General features: G+C 40.5%; 1 protein-coding gene across 1 annotated transcript in view; it reads right to left on the reverse strand.

Moving 5' to 3' along the window:
- The window catches only part of fgfrl1a (fibroblast growth factor receptor like 1a), an 83,047-nt gene that overhangs the window by 19,214 nt on the left and 39,392 nt on the right, over positions 1–24,441 (reverse strand). Inside the window, exon 4 of the mRNA XM_034093326.1 lies at positions 202–279. Coding sequence (XP_033949217.1) covers positions 202–279 — 78 coding nt within the window. The remainder of the gene's footprint in view (positions 1–201; positions 280–24,441) is intronic.

Genomic DNA, 24,441 nt, shown 5'->3' on the forward strand with positions numbered 1-24,441 from the left:
ACAGCCACCCTGATGTGTGTGTTTGTGAGTCTGTGTGTGGCCCTCCGACAGTGTGCAAGGTGTTTATTGCACAATCTGCTGCTGTACTTTTTAAACGTTACACACTCCCTCAGCTATCTAAAGTGTCACTTCTAGCCTCACTTCTCATTTTCTGAAATGTTTGTTATCGGAGTAGTGATGAGGTGAGATGTGAGCGGTTACCCAGTTTTCCAGCCAGCTCCGGGGCGTGTTCAGGGTCGCCATTGGCCTCCGCCGCTCCATCTCTGGAACTGGAGTCATCTGGTGACGGAGAGAAAGATTAGCAACCTTTGAATAGTAGAGCTGCAACAATTCATCAACTAATACATGAGTTAATCCACATAAAATTAATGCCAACTTTTCCATTAAGGATTTACTGTTATAAAAGTAATGTTTCATGCAAAAACAACAGAACATGTTGTTGTCAGCTTCTCAGATATGGAGTTGTTTTTTATTTTCTCTGTCTAGTATCATATTCAACCAAATATGTGTGGATTTTAGACTTACAAAACAAGCCATTTAAAGACATCCCCTTCAACTTGAGACACTGGGATTTTCACTCTTTTGTAGAGCAAACAATGAATCAAAAGTGAGGCTAATATATGAATAATCCATTCTGGATAATGGTTTATATTTAAAAAATGGGTTGGTTGTAGGCCCATGTGTAATAGTGTATACAATGAGACACGATGCAGTAAACTCTATGAATGAGACGAATACATATTGTAAATCTGTACTTTTGGTTGTAATACCATTCTTTTTAAATGGTTGCATCATTTAAAGTAAAAATAAAGATTAATCATTTGCACCAAAGCTCAGCTAGGTCTACTACACATGTTTTATAAGAATACATAAAGTCTCACAAGTGTATGGGAGTTAGGATGGATTATTTAGGAGGGTTTTTTCTCTGTCTTCTATCAGTATCTGACAGTTCTTTTTATAAGATGCAGCTGTTTCAGCATAGCTGTCCAACATAAATTCAAGTTATCAGTGATACATTGCCCTCACAAATTGGATGCAGAGTGTTACAAGGTAGGGAGGTGGAGAGCAGAAGCATCACTGTTGATACTTTAAACATCTGAAAATATTGTATTTTCAATGTTAATAGTCGGCAACAGTAAAAGTAGGAATACATTTAGACTAGCTGTAAGGTGACACTGAAGTGTTTCAAATCAAAGGCAAGAGGCAATTTCTGGCTTTCAAAGTGTACTTTCCACACAGCACTTGGCCCTCATCACCCCACCACGCATTTGAAATTGCTCAGCCGCTTCACATTTCTCAAACCAGAAAACCAAATGACAAATTACGTGATATGTCTGTTCTCTGCTCTGACTGTGCCAGCGACGTGTTGTCACTCACTGGTGATGAAAGCAGTGAAATTATTGCTACAAGTCCCTTTACTTGCCTCTACTTTACCCTAAAATGACTAATTCCTGACTCATGGCATTTAGGAAGCATGATCATTTGTGCCCTAAACATTACACATTTTCATTTTTTTTCTCCCCAAACCTGCTTTTACAAAGAAATGGTTTGATCCATCGAGTGAATTCCTTCTTGAATACCTTCATACTGTATGTGCCATTCTCACACTCCACGGTATCATATTGCTTTGGCTCTCACGCTGGTGTATTGGTTTACGTCCCTCAGTAGGTCTTCCCACATTGATTATCAAAAAGATACAAACATCTGTCTGAACCTTCACGCCTGGAACCGCTTCAAGATGGGTCCAATGTATGCGAGGGGCCCTTTAAAACAGAGGGGGGGTATTGATACAGTGCAATATCAGGTCTGTCCAAATATGTAAAGGGATGTGTGTGCAGTTAACTTGAACCTGCAACTTCAACCAAAACCTGTTGGTCGTTATGGAAAGAAAAAGGACTAAAAAGCCTCGGACCACCTGCAAGGAAATTCGTGAGAGTGTGTGATTTTAAATGGATATGTTTATTGCTCATTTCGGCAGGGATAAGTGCGTGGATTTAAAATCCACCAGCAAGCTCAGAGTGTTGAATTCAGCTCCAAATGACTTAAAAGCATCACTATTTGGATGGTGGAGTTGCTTTCGTAATGCAAATACGAGGCATGACCTGCATCCTGGAGGCTGGTATTAATAGCAGGCAGGCAGCATGAGTGTGTGTCTTTGTGTGTGTATGTGATATGAATTCCTGAATGGGTGTGTCTATGCGTGTATGTGCAATCTGCCGTTATTTAACTAAGGGGTAACTTGAGGTGGGGGTATTCTTGTTGCACCAACTGACTCCCCCTTTATCTATCCCTCCCGCCACATGCAAGGCATGTTCTGAAAAAGGGCAGCGCGTTTGAAGACGAGCGGCGCGGGGTCTGATGTGAAGAGGGAACATGCTCTACGCTCTGAGCAGCTAGCGGACCCTCCCCGAGATGTGGAGCGAACCTGTAAACCTCTCTTTGCAGGCCGACCCCCTACAGACACACTCAGAGGGGGGGATGACCGCTTTCACTGTCCATACACTGCAACCATACATCAAAAGTATCGAAAAATTTCCAAAATTCAAAACATATATATGTGTAGCAGCTGTGTACTGGTATACTGATGCAGAGGATAATCAGAACCTGAGAGGCAACAGAAAACCATGACTCTGACTTAGGGCTGCACGATATTGGAAAAAACTGACATTGTGATATTTTCTTCCCCTGCGATATATATTTAAAATACAGGAATTGAAGAAAAGACAGTTTTTTTTGTCCACAAACCATATTTTCTTGAACTTTAATGTTATACAATTGGTATTTTTTGAACGATATTTAACCGGATGAAGGATTTGAGTCCCGGACTTTTGGATCTTAAGTTATCAGAGCAACAAGCTGAGCTAGCTCGGTTATCCTGCTGTGATCTGATCAAGAATGGTTGTGATTGGTGGTTTGCTGTGCATGCAGAGCCTGCATGTCACTCACTCAAGTACCCCTACCCCTGAGAGCTGCGCGAGTTTTCCTTTTGCATCAAGCAGCAAAGTAATTGTAACATGACGTGTTTGAGTTCATTTGCCTCCTTAATACGCCCTAAAAAATTAAAAAACAAAACAAAAACACACGTCCTGCGATGTGAATATCGTGCATGCGCATAACGCGAATATCGTGCAGCCCTACTCTGACTCCAGTGTCACTCAAGAAAGACCTGAAGAAGCTTTCCTCTAAAGATGTTCACAGAGCAAACTGAATAAGTATCATCTTTATAACTATAGTGTTGACCATAACTAACATCATACTCTTGAACACTACTTAATATAATACATACTGGTGCAATAGCCCACAATGTGCTTTGATATGTTCTGAATATATTCAGAAAGATCAATTACTCACATAAAGGTAGCAGTGTAGACATAGTCTATAAGTTGTGCATTCAAAATGTTACCTTAGTCAAAGTACATTGTATTTAGCATTAAATAAATGAGCAGAAAATAATACTTTTACTTCACTAATATCCAAACTAAAAGTATTTTCCACAATGGTCTATACAATGGATTATAGATATTGGTGCATTATGAACATATTTTACAATATACTGCCGGGTAGCTTGTACATTTTGTGAAATGATCAATAACGATTATCTAAACCGATAATAATACATCATTATGTTTTGTTTGTGATCATTTAAATCCTTGATGTGAATCTTCAAATGAACTAAAGCTACTAAAAGTACAATATGTGCTTCTGAATTGTAGTGGAGAAGAAGTCTAAAGTTGAAGGAAATGGAAATACTCAAGTAAAGTACCGTCAAATCGTACAGTAATTATGATTATATCACGGCTAAGGGGGCGTTGTCAAATCGGCCTTGCTGCCTGCAAACTAAGATGCAAGTTTTATTAAAGGTAAAATAGCAGCTAGAAAGTACTTTATTTACATTACTTGTATATTCCATTCTTTATGCAACAGCTGAAAAACTGTCCATTGTCAGTGGGATGACTTTGATAACCTCTTACTTTGCAGTTTTTTTGGTTAGGTGTGCAGAGCTCATTTCTGACTGTTTAAAGCTGAACCCACGCAGAGAAGAAAAACATATCCCCTCCCTGCTTCAGCTGCTTTCAATAAACAAAATGTTTTCTTCTGATCTGGTTCCACCTTCTAATGTTGGCTCAGATACTTTGGCTGGTGATTACAACAACTAATACACACACACCCAATGACCTTGCCAAATACACACATGCATATTTGAAGGCAAGTTGCATAGCAAGACAAAGGCAGATATATACTCCAGTCCAGAGTTGACCCCAAACATTGACCGTAAAGATAGCAACTGTAATTTCTGTGATATATATTGTCATTACCGTACACAGACTTTACTCTCAATTTTGCAAACAGACTGTATCAAACATACCATACACTTGTTTTATTATTCCTTGTTTTACTCTCTTCATTCCTCCTATTTCAACCTTCACTTTTTCACCTCATTCCTGTTCCTTCTATTTAATTTTCTGCCACTTTTCATTCCTGTCTCTTTTCATCTTCAGGGGGGTAAATGGTTCAACAGTGTGCTACATTTCACACATTCACTGGCGGGGTACCCCTTAGTGAGTGTATGTGTTTGTATAACCCCTTCGTGTATTTACATTCAGGTCTGTAGAGAAAAGGCAGCAATTGGAAATGAACACGCTCAGGAATATGAGTACTGACAGTCCAGTATGTGTGAGTGTGTGTGTGTGTTTAAGAGTGTGTGTTTGTGTGTGTGAATGTGTCCAGGGGGCCGGTGTTTACCTAAAGGGTCATGTCCTTCCAGGTTTTAATATAGAGACACTGGATATGTGGATAGAAACTCATGTGTGAAGGCTGGTTGTTGCAGCATCAGGGCCAAAACCAGCCTGATGCTGACAAACCCAGAAAACCACCGCTCGTCCTAAAAACTGACCACGGTCACAGTCAGGCTTCACTCAGACACAGCACGCATCACACTTCAATGTCTCACTTCATAATTCAGACAGGAGCTACCACAAGCTCTACATAACTCTGGAAGATCATTTATCTTTGCTGCAGCTTGCTTTAAATATTGCCGTTTTGACAAAAGTTGAAGTTTAATGCGACTGAATGCTGCGTACATAATCAAAAATGTTATCTTTACATGGATGCGACTTGGCTCTACTTTTAACCTGATCTACTGCTTGAATCAGGTACTGTATGTTCAATCAAGGTATTGTGCAAGATGTTAATTCTTGACGTGGGAAACAGCAGTTTAAAGATTGTTCAGTTTGGTCCGCAATAAGTGAGGTATCAACAACCAAATCTGTTTATTTTAAGCAGTGCTAGCCATACAAGATTGAGTATCTCCAACTTTAAAACTGAAACGTCATGGGCAAAGAATTCAGCACCAAGAAGTCAGAGGAACTCATTATGTGTTTACAAAATGGACTCTGGTTGGTTTACCACAGCGGTTCTGGGATTACTATTTCAGGAGAGCCTTGGCTGCAGGATAACATGGTACATGTTGTATTTTGGTGTCAGACAAATGAACCTTAGAAACCTATTCTTTAATATATCTACCCTCCTTCAGACTCGTCTACTAAGCAGCCGAACAGACTCATCCGTCCTTCAGCAGTCGGTTGGCCTGTCAGTGATCTGACCCCCTACTGAAACACACACTGTCATTATAACTCAGTTAAAATACTCTGGAAACAATGAAACCACATGTATCTTATTTTATAAGCCCATTATTACTGCTGTTGGATTAAACAAGATATATAACATTTTCTACACTGGCGGGGGGGTTGTGGGTTCAGAAAAAGATCTGTCTCTATTTGTCTGGCACACATTCTGCATTAGAGCCCACGTTCCAAACATACTTTACTCTCTAACAGGGTAATTTCAGAATATTTTATTTCAATTACGTTGCCGCAAATTGCAACATAACACAGTGCCATTGAAATAAAACGGTTGGATGAACAAGCTTTGGCTCTCGATCCAAAATGTAATACCATCGATGTTCTTAAAACATCTTGTAATGTTCGTGTTCTGGAAACGTTCTGTTTGCATGAGTCGTGTTTCAGATGTAGTCAGCAGCTCATGTAATCCTCCACACAAACTATTGATTAAGCAACATTACCCAAATGTAGCCTCTTCTCTCTGTATCAAATACCTGTATATTGAATATCTTTATGTTTTGGATTGCTGATTCGAACAAACAAACAAACAGTCTGTCGACATAAGAATATGTGATCAGCACTTTCAACACACTTTCAAAGTAATTAACTAATCATTAAAATGCATACATCCATTTGAATTAAGGCACAGTGTTTGGTGTTTTTAGTCTTTTTGGACCTCAGCAGTATGAAAACATATATTATTATTATTATTATATAAATCTATCATAGTTAACTCTCAACTAACTCTTTTATTATTTTGATTGTAACTTTTTTTTTAAAGAAGCGATTTACAAAAAATCAAGAAACCGAGAAAAGTCATACATACATTTGTTTGTCACATGATCCACAGCAGAAAATAAAAGTCTCCAGGCCTTAAAGCCGCCATAATCTCAAAGTAGAGGGATGCGTGTTATAGCTCACGACCATCCACGTCTGCACACGTTTACCACACACACGCTCGCACGCGCGCGCACACACACACACACACACACACACACACACCACACACACACACACACACACACCACACACACACACACACACACACACACCACACACACACACACACACACCACACACACACACACACACACACACACACACACACACACCACACACACACACACACACACACACACACACACACACACACACACACACACACGTCACTGTGATTTACGCTCTTGCTAGCGGAGGGGCTTGTATCCTTATGGAAATGATTAGAAGTTGGCTGCTACACAGTCCTCCATTAACAGCATGAGAGAGAGACATCGAAAGAGGCTGCGACGGAGAACGAGACGGGAACTGACTGACTCTGAGAGGAGGTCAAGAGGCGACGGGAGAGAGATGAAAAGACAAGAGCTGGAGGAAAAAAAAGTCGACAGTGCAGAGAGAGATTTATGAACTGTAACCGCAGAACAGACAATCGTACACCACAGTTAACGGCTACTCTCTTAAAGCGACAACACTGGCTTACATGACAGATTAACAGCTTGAGTGTGTGTGTGTGTGTGTGTGTAGTCTTTAATAAACGGTAATCACAATAGTAACGTGAGTGTGAGGTGATGACATTTCCCAATGTTCATTAAATCGCACTTGCAGAAACAATTTCCAAGGGAAAAGAATCCTCGTGAGGTAAACATATTTTGATCTGAAATGTTGCTCCAACACCTGACAGTATGTTCCAAATATCCCCCCCTCCCCTCCTTCCCTTGGACCCCTTCGGAGCGGGCCAAGACAACAGCGAAACTTTTTACGAGTGCAACTTTACGATGCTATTTACAAATGCGATTACACGTCGTGCCATTCTGGGCTCGCACTCTGAAATATGATCAACACACGTCAACACACGGCCGGGAATTGTTTCCAGCTTTTTGACCTTTTGGTGCAAACCTATGTGTGTGAGCCAATCGCACACACAAAGACCTACTAACATGGACACACTCACATCTACACAACAACTGTTTTATAAAGGGATTTTGTGGTTGATTTTGTGGCTTTTTTAACTGGCAAACATTTTAGACGGAAAGTAGGTTTAAAGAGGCTCAGGATGCCTGTGTATGTATGTGTGTGTTTGTATATGTGTTTAGCTACATGGATCCCACCTTTGCTAGGTTATTTAAAAATAATCATTAGTGACCTATTGTGTATATTGAACATTTAGATTGTATTATTTAAGAATGGTTAATGCACAATAACCACTTAAATACCTAAAATGTGCCTTTCATCAGTCTCTATTCTTTTGTCAGTGGAATAGATTGTGCAATGTTTAAGTCACAATTGAATTAGGTTGCAGTGAGAGTAATTGTGTAGCTTCCTGCTGGTCAGACAAAACCAGTTAGCTCCAAGCCCCGACAGCAGAAGAAGGATTGCACAAGAAGTATTAAAGGGTTGAAGTCATAGCACAGCTCCCCGCAGCTTAGTTGGACACGGAAACATGCTTTGGATTGCTGACAATGGTGAATGGAAGTCTGTAGAGTCAAAGTAGTTCTCCTTTGACTAACATCAGCCAGTTGCATTGGTTAACCAGACGATAGATCAAAACCACAACCTCTTTGACAAAGTCTAATATATCCAGATGATTACCTACAACTATTAAAAGTAAAACGATTAAGTTAATACAAAACACATAGTAGATAAACTGAACAGAGATGTCTTTAATTTTAGGTTTTTAAATAAAGGACGTGACTTCACCAACAGCTGGATCAGAATCAGAATACCTTTATTGTCCCACAGAGGGGACATTTGCAGCGTGACAGCAGGAAAGAGCCACAGACAGCTTAGTGTTGCATATCTTACATGCGTTAAAAAAAGTACTAAGTTATAATATAATAAACAATATGCTAAAAAACGATAAAAAACAAAAAAAGTTATATAATTTTCAAAGATATGGATATGGAAATATATGGAGACAGTTTGTGGTTGCTCTTCTGGTGTAGCTCCAACGACACGCAAAGCAACAGTTTTATTATGTTTTTTATAGACATACTGGTCACATGGTGCAAAAAAGCAGCATAATAAAATGGAAAGAAAGGTTTCCAACCAACGTTTGAACTTTCAAAGGGGTAAAAACCTGAGTAAGATCCATTATTTTTGCCTTTAAACACTTCCAGTTGTATCTGAACACTAAGTGAAAAGGGTGGCAAACATAGGAACATGCCTGGTCATCAATTTGAAAATCTCTCCACTCTAAAGCTTTTCCTCCAGCAGTATTATCACTGCTTTTATAACCTGTGTAGGTTCTGCTTACCGCTGCAGCAAACACCAGCCGTGTGCATTCTTACATCAGATTGGAGATGTTGAACATTTCAGCCTTATCCGCCCAATAATCCCCTAATCTCCACCTTCTCCGTCTGTGTTCACGCAGAAGAAGTAAACACTGAGTGTGTGAGTCTCTACAGTGAAGTCAAACAGAGCTCAGTTTTAGTCGCAGACTAAACAAAAACAGTTTAAGGGGAAACCTTTTGTAAGCCAGCATCAGGTGATACAGAGGAAAAGGACAATATTTTAATGAAATGGATAATATTGATAAAAGAATATGAGAATTGTAATAGGTGCTCCAGCCCTCGATGCTTGGGCCCTAATAAATAGTGAAGGTGCATAAATATGTAGTTGTGTGTGTGTGTGTGTGTGTGTGTGTGTGTGTGGTTAAGTGTGTGTGTCTAACTCTAGCAGAGATCTGTATTCCTGAAGCCGCAGTTTGATCTTGTGCATGAATGGGCTCAACCGACTAAATTACAGCCACCTGTGTGTGTGTGTGTGTGTGTGTGTGTGTGTGGTGTGTGTGTGTGTGTGTGTGTGTGAGAGGAGAGAGAGAGAGGTATGAGTGGTTGCATGAGGGAGGAGGGTGACTGTGTATGGTCATGCAAAAAGCTGTTTCCACTCAAACATACACACATTTAGAGGAAATAATAATGTAGTCATACTTTAAGGATGCAGAGGTGCTGTTTTCCTCTCGGGTTAACCTAATGTGTGTTTGTGTGTGTATTTGGTTTGTGTCATGCATGTTAGTTTCGCTATGGCCTTGACCGCATATCACAACAAGGCAGCAGCATGTCTGAGTCTGTCTGTGCATCTGTCAGTCACTCAGTCAAGATGTTTTGAGTTTAAACATACAAGAGGACTCACATCTATTGAGCACGGTTTCCATCATACAAGATGAGGGTGGCAGATTGCGCCGATTCCTGCATTGATCCATCAAACCACTCACAATGTGCTCACCAAAAATTCTCTTGAGCGGCTTTCTTCAAAGCTTAGTTTCGATTGTGTGCTACGAAGTCAGATGATACACATATTCAACTTTTTAGTTTCTCAACTCATGGAAATAATTATGTCTATTGGACAAAAAATATCTTTATATTCCAGAATAGATTGGGACCAAAAGATTATCAATAATGTTGTACATACTATTTTACTTTCAATTGTGTCATATTTATTGCATTCTTGACATGTACCAAATGTCTCAAGGATGTCATTCGCTGTTACCACTTTGCTACCAAGGCGCTGCTTTTGGTTCCAATCTTTAAGAAATGTCTTCACCTCAATCAAATGGTCTCCTTCTGTCTGTCTGTATCTGTATATAGTGAAGTCTTCTTCCCTCCAGGAAATAACTTGCGTAATAGGTTATCAGCATATGTATTCATCTGTAGTTAGCTTTCTCTGTGTCTACCTTATAGTTTAGCTGGAGATGGACAGGAGGCGACTTTAATGTGTTCAATCAGGAAGCTACAAACCACAAGCACGCCACGCACTGTCCTTGTCGGTTTTATGGCGAAAGTAGTAAATATGAACGTGATCTCACTTCAAACATCTGGTTGTCTTGTGTTTCACGCCTCAACAATGTAACTGTGAAGTTTTTTTCCCCCTTGAAAGTACAATTGGCTTCAGATGATAGTCAGGCAGGAGAATAAAGGCCATTGAGAACAGCAAATCCCACAAAGTTCCCAGTTCCTCTTGACAAAATCCCAGATAAGCTAACGCTTCCAGGTATCTAATTTAAGCCAGGGGAGCGGCTAGCAATAAAATCCTGTTCCAGGAAGTAAAAACCTACCACCCTACAGGCGAGGAGGAAAATAGTTCCAGACCCTCTGCACTGAACTTTTATGATCCTCTGTGCAGCTGTATCAAGTGTACTGCTCTCTCACGTTCCTTCTCGATGGTAATTCATATTCTACGTGGCATCATAAGTGCTTTGGTCCACGGTGACTCGAGGTGAACGGCAGAATAAACCTTTGTGGTTAACATTTGTCAAGTCGTTCAAAAAAAGTGGAAACGACACTCACTTAATGCTGTCCATAAACCTCTACAAACTTTACTTTTATGGTGACTGCAATGCATTAGATGGATATTTCTGGCTGGAGATTGAAGGTTTGTTCATACTCCTATACGGACAGGGAGCAAACTGGCACTATTCATACAGTGATTTGTGGTCTGCATTGGGAGATGTGTTTCACATATGCACACTTAAAAAAAATTATACCTAATGAAAGCAAGAAGAGATTCTTTATTTTATCATTTGTTTGCACTCCATTTAACAACAATTAGAAGGATGTAGATACCTTTGGTCTAACTCTTGTTTACAGTATCTCTTATATTTCAAAATCTTAATCACTATAATTTCATTTGTTTTGTTTTGTATTCAGAACTATTTTCTCAGTTTTCAAAACTACGCCAACTGGAAGCGTTGTTTATCTTGCTGAATAACTTTCCACCTACAGCACAGTGAGGGCAGTAGAGACTGACATAGTCTAAATAGGAAAAGACAAACCTTTCTGCTTTTAGATGGCTAACAGATTTTGAGAAATCAATCTCCACTGAAGCTGCTGGAAACATCAAATGTCTACATCTGGCCAGGTATCCACAGGAGATTTTTTTTTAGCATTATAGAAAAGAAATGCAACAGAAACATATTGTACATTGCTCAATTTCTCTACTTTCTTTACTCTGTGAAAGTGTTTCAGGCTGGATTTGACTTCAGGTATCCTTGAGAAAGAAACTAAATCCTCATGCCTTCATACTGCTGACGCTGGCCCCTGACCTCCCTGCAAAGAGGCAAAAGGAAGGATATTTTCCACTAGAGATCAATAAAGTATCACATTATATTCTGATTAGGACTCCAGGAATTCCGAGAGTCTTTTTTTGCTGCCACGCTCTAGCAGTGAGGGTTAGGAAGAGAGTTCAACTGTGTGGCTTCCAGCTGACAAAGCACAAATCGTGCGCCATTCAATCTCCATCTGATATTATCCAAATACACAATATGTGATTAACATGCCGCATTTTTACAAGGCCTTTAGAAATCCAGATCCATTTTCCAGCAGAGTTACTCCTAGATTTAGCGCTGGTATATTTTCAGACGCTGCGGCCAGGCACGGGCCATTTACCCTTGGCGGTCAGGTTTAGGTTAGCAGCAAGGCCTGGGTTTGGTTGTATAAAATGTTGGCGAAAACCAATAGTGAGAAAAGCACGAAGCAACCCGGCCTCCACTAACGCCGAGCATGGACTGTGTCAGAGCGTAAAATATCAACAGAGCGATGAAATAACACACAGGCACAAGTGGTTCCACACACTCGCTCATAAACGTCACACAGTGATGAGGTTTATGGGTTCTGAAAACATACAGTTAAGGATCAAGTTTTCTGTGTTCTGTGTGTGTTAATATAACGCGCATGTGTTTGTGTCTGCATCTGGATAAGTTAATTTAGTTTTTATAAGCCACGGAATAAAGTAAACTTCTCCTCTGTCTTTCTTTTTGTCTCGTCTTTCTTCTCTTCTTTCCATATGTGTGTGTTTGCATTATTCCATGCGTGTGCAGTGTGTGCTTATTCACGTAGCTGTTTTACATCACTGTTCACACTTCGTTGATGGAGCACCAGGGTCAAGCGTGGAACACAGACTGAGATTTCTCCTAAAATGGAGACGATATGGACGCCTTGCAGGAATCTGACGGACATGCAGCTGCAGCCTAGAGCCTTGAACCTGCACCCCCGCACATTATCATGACGGAGGAGATCCAGTCAAGGACAGAAATGATTCAGTGGAATCAGTGCATTACTTCATGTCCGCTGCTCCCAGGGGGCTCTGAGAACACAGGAGTGGAAACAGAGTGTGTCAACGTACACTAAACGTAGGTTTAGCAGATTAAATATAAATCACAGTTACCTAAAGCAAGGAATCTTAAGGTATGTATGAATGAGATAAAGGTCAGAACCTTTATTTTCCACACACTAAGTGCTGACAGTGTGCAGGAGTTCATTAATTTATTTTGCATGACTTCATTTCTCCTACGCACCTGTGTACCAGGTGTGCAATAAACAGTGTTCCCTACAGAATAGTTAAAAGATTCGCCCATCAATGTATTTTGCATTATTAGGCAGATTTTAATCCTGTGGTCAGAGTATTCAGCAACTCTTCAGTTTTAAATACGAATATGAATAAATGACTGACTCAAAACATCTGTTTACACGCTCAACAACACCAAGTGTTTGTCTGCACTTATGCAAGTTTTATGTGAGCACTCAAAACGAAAAAGACAAAACATTTTGAAGAAAATCTTGTTTTTCTAAGGTTTTCTGAAAGGCTTACTTTACCTGATGGCTGAAGCACACAAACAGTAACTAGTCTGCAAGATTTAGGAAATAAGAGAAAATCATTGGTTCTCTTACACAAAAATATGACAATTTTGAAACATGTCTCTAGTTTTTCATAACCTTCTGAATAGTTTTACTTTTTAGGGCCTACGGTATAAACTTAATTGTAGGCATTTGCAACCTGTCAAAAAAAGTCACCTGTACCCCCAAAAGTTCGAGATCCACTCCTCGTAACTTTAAACCGCCAGCGTGTGTCATTCCTAAGGGGACGGAGAAGGTGCACGGTCTGTTTAAGAGCACCCAGGTCAGATATATTTAGCATTTGCTGCACCTCAAACCGTCCCGGCTTATAAAAAAACTACCGTCATATCCCAAATATAGAGGATGTCCACATCGGCGAAGCGTAGCCTCTGTCCCGTGACGGTCTATTGCACGACAGGACGCAGAAACACAACAGAGTGATGGACGGAGAAACAACTTCATGATATCGTGGACCCAAATCATTTTCTCAAACGGCCATGTTTGCCTAAAAAGCAAATACGTTTGGTCAAAAAACAACACAATTGTCGTTGTATTTAAAGATCTGGCTGTAATTAAGTGACTAAATAAAGAAACAACAGTTGTATGGGTCTTTGTTTTTGAATGCAAGTGCATGTATTTGTGCAAATACTACTTTTAACTCATGTTTGTTGATTTATCTTTACTTCATTTTTATGAACATGTGTCGTCTACCTTTGTTGGTTTCATGTTATTGAATGTTTGTGTGCGAATAAATGTGTTCAAACAAAAGATGTGTCTTGGTGCACGTGACCATGTGTATGCAATGCGTATTTATGAGTGCGTATTGGTGCATCTTCCTGCATCTGCTTGAAAGCGAGGACATGTGCACTGTCACTTGCATCGCTGTGTGTTTGTGTGTGTACTGTAACGGTGCCTTTGTGTGTGTGTAGTGTATGCATGTATGTATACGTGAGTGCGTGCAGCGGTCCAGCTGCTGCCTGTGTAACTCTAGTAAACATCAAGGCAGCGCTTTACTTTGCTGAATTAACGAATCTCTCACATCCATGGCCACGCGCCGCCTTTGAAACGCACACCGCCAGCCTCGGCTCGGCACTTTGAACGCTCAATCTTTTTCTGCCTCGCCCACCCTGCTCTTCCCTGTATCAAATTATACTCTAGTTAAATATCTACTCATTAGTACTTTAGTAGCTTTCTACCCATTTGACCTTTTCTCATCTTACATCCATGAATTCACTTTCACAACTTGGCATGGCGTTACTTTCGCAAATGCTGGAAAATAACAAGATGAAAATCCCCAATTAAAGGTGAGGAATGTAATTTATTTCAGAAACACTTTTTGTTATATTCCATGGAATGCTCTTAACATCCCGATAGCAATGAATACATTAAATGCTTTGACAATAAATACATAAAACAATTTCATCTGTGGAAGCCGTGGCGCTGTAAAAAGCACGACCAATCATCTGAGCCGGCCCGGCTAAAGTAACTGGATGGCGTACCTGCCTGTCAGCCTTCCATCTGTGCACAGACTTATCTCGTGCGCTCATTGGTCATGTGCGCGTTCGTGTGTGTTGGAGGAGGGGCTCTGTAAGGAAGTCTGAAGGAAGGGGCAGATTGTTTGTGTATTTTCAAATTCTAGCGCACTCGAGCTGGTTTCTCCAAAATTACCTACCCCACCTTTAAGGTTTCGTACAAATTGCACAAAGTTTTCCTTTTATATCTTAATAACTTTATTCTTTCCATAAGGCGCATCCACTCTTTATTACTGAATATTCATGAATCCTCATGTTCTTCCATTTATTGCCTTCTGCAGTCAGATTTCTTTCATGTATTACAACGACTATTTGTTAATCATGACTCTTGAGTACTTATTCATAATACAATTTGTTTTATACGTCAACTCTTCATAATATGCGCTGCAGAGTATTTAAGAGTAAGTTACTGAGTAAAACATGTCATATTTGTACATACAAATATTAGTTCAATGATGGAATTTACATAAACATGTATATCTACTTAAGTTCTTCAACTCCACTACGTTGCACAGGCACCCTTTTCCATATATATTTATTGATAACTTCAGTTACTATTTAGGAGATTTAGAATAATTAAACAAAAATATGAATCATCTAATAACTGATAATGCATTATTGTAGGCTAAGATACCTGGCAATATCTAAAGTTAATAAAATCAGCTCTACCTTTACAAGCTTCAAAAATAAGGTGAAGACCACAATAAAAAAATAAAATCCATCAATAATCTAATATATTGTAATAGGATTCAGAAATGTAACAGTGACCTGAGGAATTTGGTTCATTTTTACTCAATTTAAAGTTATACTTAAAATATAGTACTTTAACTTAAGTAAGAAAAGTTAATTAAGGCAATACATTTTGAGTGGCAAATATGCTTTTAAGCATTAAATAAATCTGATTGAACAACTTTACATAATATACATGTTACTAATGTATAACTGCTGTTATTGAAGCACCCTGATGCAGTTAACTCCACCCACGCAGTATTCCCAGTAAAATAAATAATCTCTACACATATATAACACTAACATAAATATTTAAAATGTCCTAGCTTCTTAGTGGCCCATGCCTGCCTACCACTGTTTCAACCGTGATCCCTGCAGGAATTTTAGAGAGGCTTTAAAACATGTCACACTTCAAAGCAACTGCTGGACCTCTGAAGTGTTGCTATTTCATCTGCATGTCCACAAATGTGTGCAGGAGTTTGTTTTCTTTGCACATGCTTGGATGTATGATTGTTTCTGCACAGATCTGCGTGTACTAAAGTGCCCATGAGGTTCTACACACCCCTGATAGATGTGTTTTAGTGTATGTGTTGAGAATATGCGGTCGTCTCGCTGAACTTCAAAGAAGCTGGCACACTCTGCTGTGAGAGGCTACATGCTGACAGGCTGTCTTTGATGAACAACTATTTACAACAATGTAAAACCAACCCGCTCATCATGATGCGCCACCGGGCCACGTCTCAACATGACTCACCTGGATGCCTGCTTTGTTCATCTCTCATTTGTGTTACTCAGAGCTGTTTGTGATTTAAGAATACAGAAACCTTAACAAAGGCACAAAGTGGGATGCTATGTTCGTGCTGGAAGACATTCAGCAGCTTGCATCTGTTTGGTCTCACAGTGAAGGACTTGTATTGAAACTGGGTGAAACTGAGTATTTACTGTAAGTACTGTTCATGTATTATGTAGTGTCCAACACACATGTCTGCTGCTGTCATTTAAAGCTAGGCATATACTATATCCATACCATAGTATTAGACAATATATAATCCGAGAAGTGATTCCTGTCTGTCCTTTTTATAACTCCATAGAATTAAAAAACATCTGTTTGGTAGGACTCATCACCAAAATCACACTCAAATTAAGTATACGTTTTTTAAAGAACATTTGAATTGTGATGACAACATTATCACTCCCCAAAACGTTATAGTGGTCAAAATTAGTTCAGTCCTGTTAATGACCTACACATGGTGCATCAGTGCTGTATTTACCTATCAAGTGATAGGTCTGATAGGTTAGCAGACTATTCAAGCTGCTCTAATATTTGCATTTACTTAACTTGAATCTCATTGAATATTTTGTGAAATCACAGATAATCAACCTTACAATGTTTTCCAAATATTGGTATTGATGTATTTGATTAAAACTGTCATTTCAACACAGATTTCATCAAGCCGTACTCTCATGTAAATGTGTTTAGCCCAAAGTCCTCTACAGGAGGGAATCTGATGCCTTGAGGCAGAACATCTCTCTAATTTGTGTTGATTTACATACTTTAAAAAATGTTTACGGGAAAACCAATGCCATATTCATTGCGTGTCAGAGTGGCATTTATGTTACCACATGCTGAGTCCTAAATGGATATATGCAGAATACAGAAGGAGTAGAGTAGGAGGAGAAGGGTCTGTGGTGGCTCAGAGCAGCTTAACTCTGCGGCTTGTTCTCGTTGTTTAACGACACGACTGACAGCATCGACACATCCTCCGCTCTCCCTTTCTTTCTTCTTACTTCTGTTTCCACTGCTTGTGAGAGCTTTGGTCTTCAGGCCAACTAAAGTTACAGCCGAGAAGCGAAAAAGGACACACTCGACTGGTCACGGCGGCTTACACCCGACCGATGTTGGCATGAAGCGTCAGAACACCCAACGAAACAAGGCTCGCATACAGAGAAATTGAGTTAGGATGTTAGCGCTGAATGGAAGCATGGACTATCCTGTATCAGCTAGACATCTCTAGATTGTAAAGGCATTTAAAAGGGCGTCAGATTTGGTTTGCTTGCCAAAGAGCTACAGTATGTGCAACAAATTAATTCAATATTCTGAATTCAGATAAAACAACAGTACTAAAAATGTAGCCTAAAGGCAGTTACAGAAATACCAAAAAGAGTCAGAACAGATGAATGTACAGTAGAGGAGATTGGTTGTAGTCAGTGTGTGTGTGTGTGTGTGTGTGTGTGTGTGTGTGTGTGTGTGTGTGTGTGTGTGTGTGTGTGTGTGTGTCAGTATCAGTTTTCAGCATGCTGTCACACTGATCAAACTCCAGGCTGATAGCAGAGGCGCCGCAGACCCATCTCTGTGTTTTTCTAAGAACCATGGGGAAGAAACTCACACACGGCAAAATAAAACATATTGTTCATGCTTTTATGTGAAATATAATGCAGTGGAATGCACATCATACAAGTAAGCACATGCAGACACACACAAACCACACACACACACCACACACACACACACACACACACACACCACACACACACACACACACACACACACACACACACACACACACACACACACACACACACACACACACACACACACACACACACACACACACACACACACACCACACACACACACACACACACACACACACACACACACACACACACACACACCACACCACACACCTGATGGCTCTGAACAACAGCAGCCTGTTCGAGCTCATTTCTTTTGACATTGTCTGTTTCAAATTACATATCATTTAATTTGATATTTCTGTCAACAGTCATTTTCTGTAATCAGTCATTTTTGTCTGCCTCTTTCCCCTCAGCTATGCTCAATGTTTAAAAACACAACGCGTTAGAAGGATATTATCAAACTTCCTGGAGCTGAGATATGGCGTGGTGGGAGTTTTAAAAACAACAGTTTAGTCTGCCCGCCTTGTACGACCACATGACAAGAAAACATTGAAACGAGGCTTTATCAAATCCAGATAAAACACTGGCTTTGGGATACATAGCTGAAACTTTGATAAACCTTTTGATAAGAGAAACAAGTTTTTCCATGCCGGCTGCTCTGAATGCAAGCGTTCTTCCGTTGTATACCGACTGCTTGTTGTCAGTGAGATTGGAAAAGCCAGATGTAACTGCTGGAATCTGAAGAGCCACAAAAGCAGAGTGAAGGGGGGAATCTGGGAGCATAATTCGCTCTTCACGTCGTCATTAAGACATCAAAGCGGCTGCAGGAGATACAGAGCTTTTCAGCGCGGGCCCAATGCCTTCTCTGGGAGAGGAGTAACAAATGAGATAGAAGAACATGAGAGAAAAGAAAGAAAGGAGGGAGAGGGAGGAAGAGGGATATTGCGTGTTGAAGAACCAGTCTTTGCCTTTGATGATGGCGCAATAGCGAAGCGGCAAAAAGCAGACAAAAGTTTCTAAAACTTCAAAAGAAGCCTTTTTGTAGCGCAGGTCTCTCTCTAGCTCTCTTTCTGCTTGATTCCTCCTTTCTTTTCTCTCCCTCCTCTCTTCAAACATGTCTTTGCTAATTGCCAGACCCTGTCCTGCCCTTCGCCGGCACTCATCTCCTCAGGTCTATTCAGCGGGGGGGGTTGTTACAGCGGGAAGGCCTAATAACTTGCTCGGAGCAGACAATGGAGCCTGCAGGGCCAGCGACAGACCCCAGCCCTAATGAGAAAAGACTCCTTGAGCGAACAAGCATGTCTGTCAATAGAACGGCCTATTATTGAGTTACAGGCTGGGGGGTAGGGGCAGTGTGTGTGTGTGTGTGTGTGTGTGTGTGTGTGTGTGTGTGTGTGTGTGTGTGTGTGTGTGTGTGTGTGGTTGTGTTTTTTCTCCGAAGCCATGGGTGCATCTGTCTTTGTATGTTAAAAGTAAAACTAAAGACTGAAATGGGAAATAAAATAAGAATCCAAATGATAATTGTGCCGAGTGTGTTTATCCGCATGTGTGTCTGCCTTAGTGCGTGCGTGCGTGTGTGTGTGTGTGTGTGTGTGTGTGTGTGTGTGTGTGTGTGTGTGTGTGTGTGTGTGTGTGTTGCTTCCTCCTGAGGTTAACAATAGTGAACAGGACAAATCCTCCAGAGCGAATAATGGCCACTAAGCTGTCTATTCAGAAGTACACAGCTCCCCTGCTAGCTGCTCTGATCAGACACGAATACCCTCACTACACACCCCTCTACCTCCCCCCTAATATGTCCTAGATCTTTCTTATCCTTTTCTCCTCATCTATCCATCTGTCCGCATGGCATTATCACAGAAATATAGTATATCTGCGTTAGAAAAACTCCTGTAATGTATTTATCTTGGTTCCAATTATCTGCAGTAATATCCACATTTTATCAGAAGATGTGTTTGATTTCTTTTATTTATGTAGAAAAATCTATCTTTCTATCTTTTGACTAGGGCACTATGGCATTCTGCAGTTCTCAAATAGCAGGAGGCAAAATATTTGATAAAGCTGAAATGTGTGTCAGAATACCATTTAAAATGCAATATTGTCGTGCTACAGAGAAGTCCTGGCCGAGACATCATACTCCATAGAATAAAAAAACATCTGTTTGCTCGGTGTCATCACCAAAATCACGAATATTTGTATGGACCTCAAAGTCGTTATGTACAGATGTATTTATCTATTCCTTAGAGTGATTAGGTTTTAAAGAAGTTCTGACCATCTGTCGCGCAACAATTCCTCTTACCATCTCTTCTTTCATACCAATCATCTTTGCAGTGTGTGTGTGTGTGTGTGTGTGTGTGTGTGTGTGTGTGTGTGTGTGTGTGTGTGTGTGTGTGTGTGTGTTTGCACTGATGAGGTTTTGGAGAGGTTAACCCATTTGCAGTGAGAATGCAGAGGATGCATAGTGAAGGGGAGCAGGACACATCTATAAGCACCACTCTAACAGCAGCGAGTGTCTCCTTGAGAGGATTTGTTGATGACTTCAACATTTCTGGACTCTCTCTGCTTTAACACCTCATGTTGTCTTAGTTGCTTCATCACTTACTTCATTGCTAAAGAATTTATAAAAAACCAACAGCATTTTTAATATTATTAAGGAATTAGCACTAAACTGCAGACGTTGTTCCTTCTGATTGTTTCTTGTGAATGTCCTTTTATTGCAGGTTGCTAAAAACTTTCCGTATCTTTGAAGGTAATACTATAAGATTTGATGTCTGACTTTCTGTGTGGATACAATAAAAATACTTAATTTAATACCTTGCTAAGAGAAAAGTAAACACTTTATTCCCCCACAAATGTGTATTCTTTAGTAAAATACGTTAAACTTCTCTAATTTGAAATGCTGTTTGGACAACATACAATAACTAAATCTTATCTAATTAACACACATTAAATCCATAGGACCGGATACTTGATGCCAGCTTTCGCTACAGTTTTTGATACTTAGTGTTAACACAGTGTTACTTTCTACCTAAAAGTGTTACAATTTAAATATAAACATACTTATAAAAAAAGTTTACTTTAGCTGATATGTGATTATAACATTTTGTCCATTATTGCCAACAATTCTCTGTATTGTTTTCCCCTCACCCCTTCTCTTTCACTCCCCCTTCTCCTCTTCTGTTACTGTTGGACTCACATCGAGAAGTTTGGTATTAATTACATTAAACAAACTGAGGAACTGAGATGCTTAAAGGCAGCCCACATCCTCAAATATTCAGCTTTACTTGTATTCGGGGACACAGCATACTTCACGATATGAGTAATAGTGCACCAAATGGCCCATGTTAAATTGTGCTACATTTGTTACTTATCATACTTATATGTTGTACTCAGAGGATGCCCACGATGCCAAAACACACACTGGGAAGTAAGGTAACACCTCATATTAGCTGTGGGAGAGTTTCTGTGGAAACGCAGAGTGAAAACACGTTTTGCTTTAGTCTTTGAGCACAGCTGGCAGATAAAGGCAAAGTCTACCCTAAAACCAAATATGAAAAGGAGATACACTGTAGTATGAGGAGCAGGCAGACGAACCAAGGAGGAGTGTACTAAGAATTATTTAAATGGATTTCTTGATTTGTATTTTTGTTAATTAATTTTTGTTAAGACTAAAAACACAGGTGATGCCAAGTGGGAACAAATGGAGGCAGACCTGAACAGATATGATGTGTTCCCATAACATTTTGATCATTTGAGAGAACACATTTGATTGGAAAGCTGAATTGAAAAATGTCAAACTTCAGGGAGAGACATTAGCATATAAACTATCCAAAATCACATAATTCACGTGCGTTCATTCTGTTTTCGGGTGGATTTCTTCTTCAAAATGACTGCTCAGGTCCTCGAGGAAAAAAGGCCCGCTGACTGACAGATGGCATCTCGTATGGAGATTTGAAGAGTAAGCTAGCAGAGGGTATTTAAGATCCATTAGGGATCCATGGGAGCTTGACTTGGCATACAAAAAGTAGATGCAGGCCATACTCACACACACACATGCACGCGCACGCACACACACACACACACACACACACACACACACACACACACACACACACACACACACACACACACACACACACACACACACACACACACACACACACACACACACACACACACGCGCGCGCGCAAATGCACATAGACAAATGTAAATGGAGCATGAAGGCAAACAGAAAGGGAAAGAAAGAGGAGCTGAAAGACGCTTGAGAGGGAAGATATCTTCTCTTGGCTGGCGGAGTGGCAGGAAGACTTCCACAGGGGGGTTTGAGAGTGAGAGAACAAGAAGAAGAAAGAACAATAGGCGCTTTCACACCGGAGAACTTTTCCCAGGAATAGTTCCGATAGTTCCTGGGATTTTGCGTTCGCACCAAAAAGATCTGGAACTAGAACTTTTTTTTTTTTGCGAACCTTTCAGAAAAATGTTCCATTTTCTGATTGGCTGGGCGAATTGCAAACCATGCCCCGTAAAACTCTGAAAAGTTTTGTGAAGCCGCCATTTTATTTGCTCGCATTAGCATTAGCCCAGCGCACCAACGGAGAGAGACTAACTTATGGCAACACAAAAAAAAACATGGGAGCGGTGGAGATGAGGAGGTGTCGGCGTTCTGGCGATTTACTCAGAAGGCTTCAGTACTGAAGCCAGTCCACAACTCCGGGGGACTCTGGGACTTCGTTGTTTGCGGCCTGCCAGTAAACCCAAAGCAGAAGAAGAAGAAGTGACGTCAGCGTCTTCATTTACGTAATTCTCCCTCAGGGACTTATTCCGGTGTGAACGCGATCTACTAGGACAGTTCCAGGACTAAAGAGTTCGGCGGGACTAAGTACTGGGAACTAAGTACGGCAAAGTACTTTGTGTGAAAGCGGCTATGGGAGAAGGTAAGAGGAAGGACAAAGGAGGTGAGGTTAGAGGTGATGAGGTGCAAGATATGAGATGCAGTCTTGGTGAGGATGCAATAGGAGGGCCTTCAACAATGAAAGGGGCCCCTTCCTGTAGTGGGTCATACTGTATAGGCTTTTGTGCATGTAAATGGTCTAAAAGGACTCATCTTCAATATTTTGTTGTTTGATGTTTTTTATACTTATTCGTCCAGTATTTCATTTTGTGTGCAGTTGCTGTTGAGTGTTTACTTTCTCACAGATGATGTGTTTTGTATATACATAACTCCTGTGTTGAATATAAGAGTGACATCTCTACCTGTTAGGACATGGGATTATACAAAACGTCTAGTCCTTATTGTTTTTTGTTCTCCAGACCTGTTCACATCTTCAAACTGAAGTCAGGAAAAAAAACATTTCCCATAATATTTACTCTTTTCTTTCTGTCTCTTTGTCCCGTTCACTGTCTTTCCGTCTCTTTGTCCCGTTCACTGTCTTTCCGTCTCTTTGCTTGAAGTGAAACGAGGCAGAACGAGAGGATGTGGGACAGACAGCCGTGAAATGGAGGCCAGGGCCTCTGAGGAGTGTGTCCACATCTGTCTGAGATGTGTGTGTGTTTTTGTGTGAGTGCATGGAAAAACAACGAAATGTCTTCCTGTCCTGTCTTGTTGATACACATCGAAAGATACAGCACATATATATCTTGATACATCTGTGTTTGTCTCAACTGGACTCAACAACAAGGTGGAAAACAGCTTTTGAAACTGGACCCCGTTCTTTCTCCCCCTTGTCTGTAACTCCACATTCCCCCCATGCACACACACACACACACACACACACACACACACACACACACACACACACACACACACACACACACACACACACACACACACACACACACACACACACACACACACACACACACACACACACACACACACACACACACACACACACACACACACACACACACACACACACACACACACACACACACACACACACACACACACACACACACACACACACACACACACACACACACACACACACACACACACACACACACACACACACACACACACACACACACCAGCATGTTTACATATCCTTTCTTCCCAGTGCCACCCTGATTTCCGGAGGAGAGGCTTTGTTTACTTCGATGTCAGGGCGGCACAATGTTACCAGCATAACAGATGTGATGCAGAGTGATAGAGAATAAATAAAGCTTTAAACTCACTCTCTCTATCTCTGGTGTAATTCCTCCAACTCTTAATAAGGCATTAATAAAATGTTGTGAAACTCTGATCAGTGGTTTAGCGGTTATGCCTTCAAGTTTAAAGTTGGATCGTCCCTGAGTGCTTCTGGTCTAAGATGCATATCAGGTAATCACAATATAGTTGGTTTGGCTCTGGCTCCTTTCTTTTTTTAGTGGCTCCCATGTTGGAGGTGCCATGGTGCTGGAAGAATTGACACATTTCTTTTAAATTGTACATTTATGTGTGGGTTTATATCACAAAAAGTAGGAAATTGTGTGGGAGAGAAACTCCTTCTGGAGTGACCTTTGGGATTTGTAGCCTCCTAGTACTAGGATGGGTT

The sequence above is a fragment of the Pseudochaenichthys georgianus genome, chromosome 10 (assembly GCF_902827115.2).
Source record: "Pseudochaenichthys georgianus chromosome 10, fPseGeo1.2, whole genome shotgun sequence".
NCBI lineage: Eukaryota > Metazoa > Chordata > Actinopteri > Perciformes > Channichthyidae > Pseudochaenichthys > Pseudochaenichthys georgianus.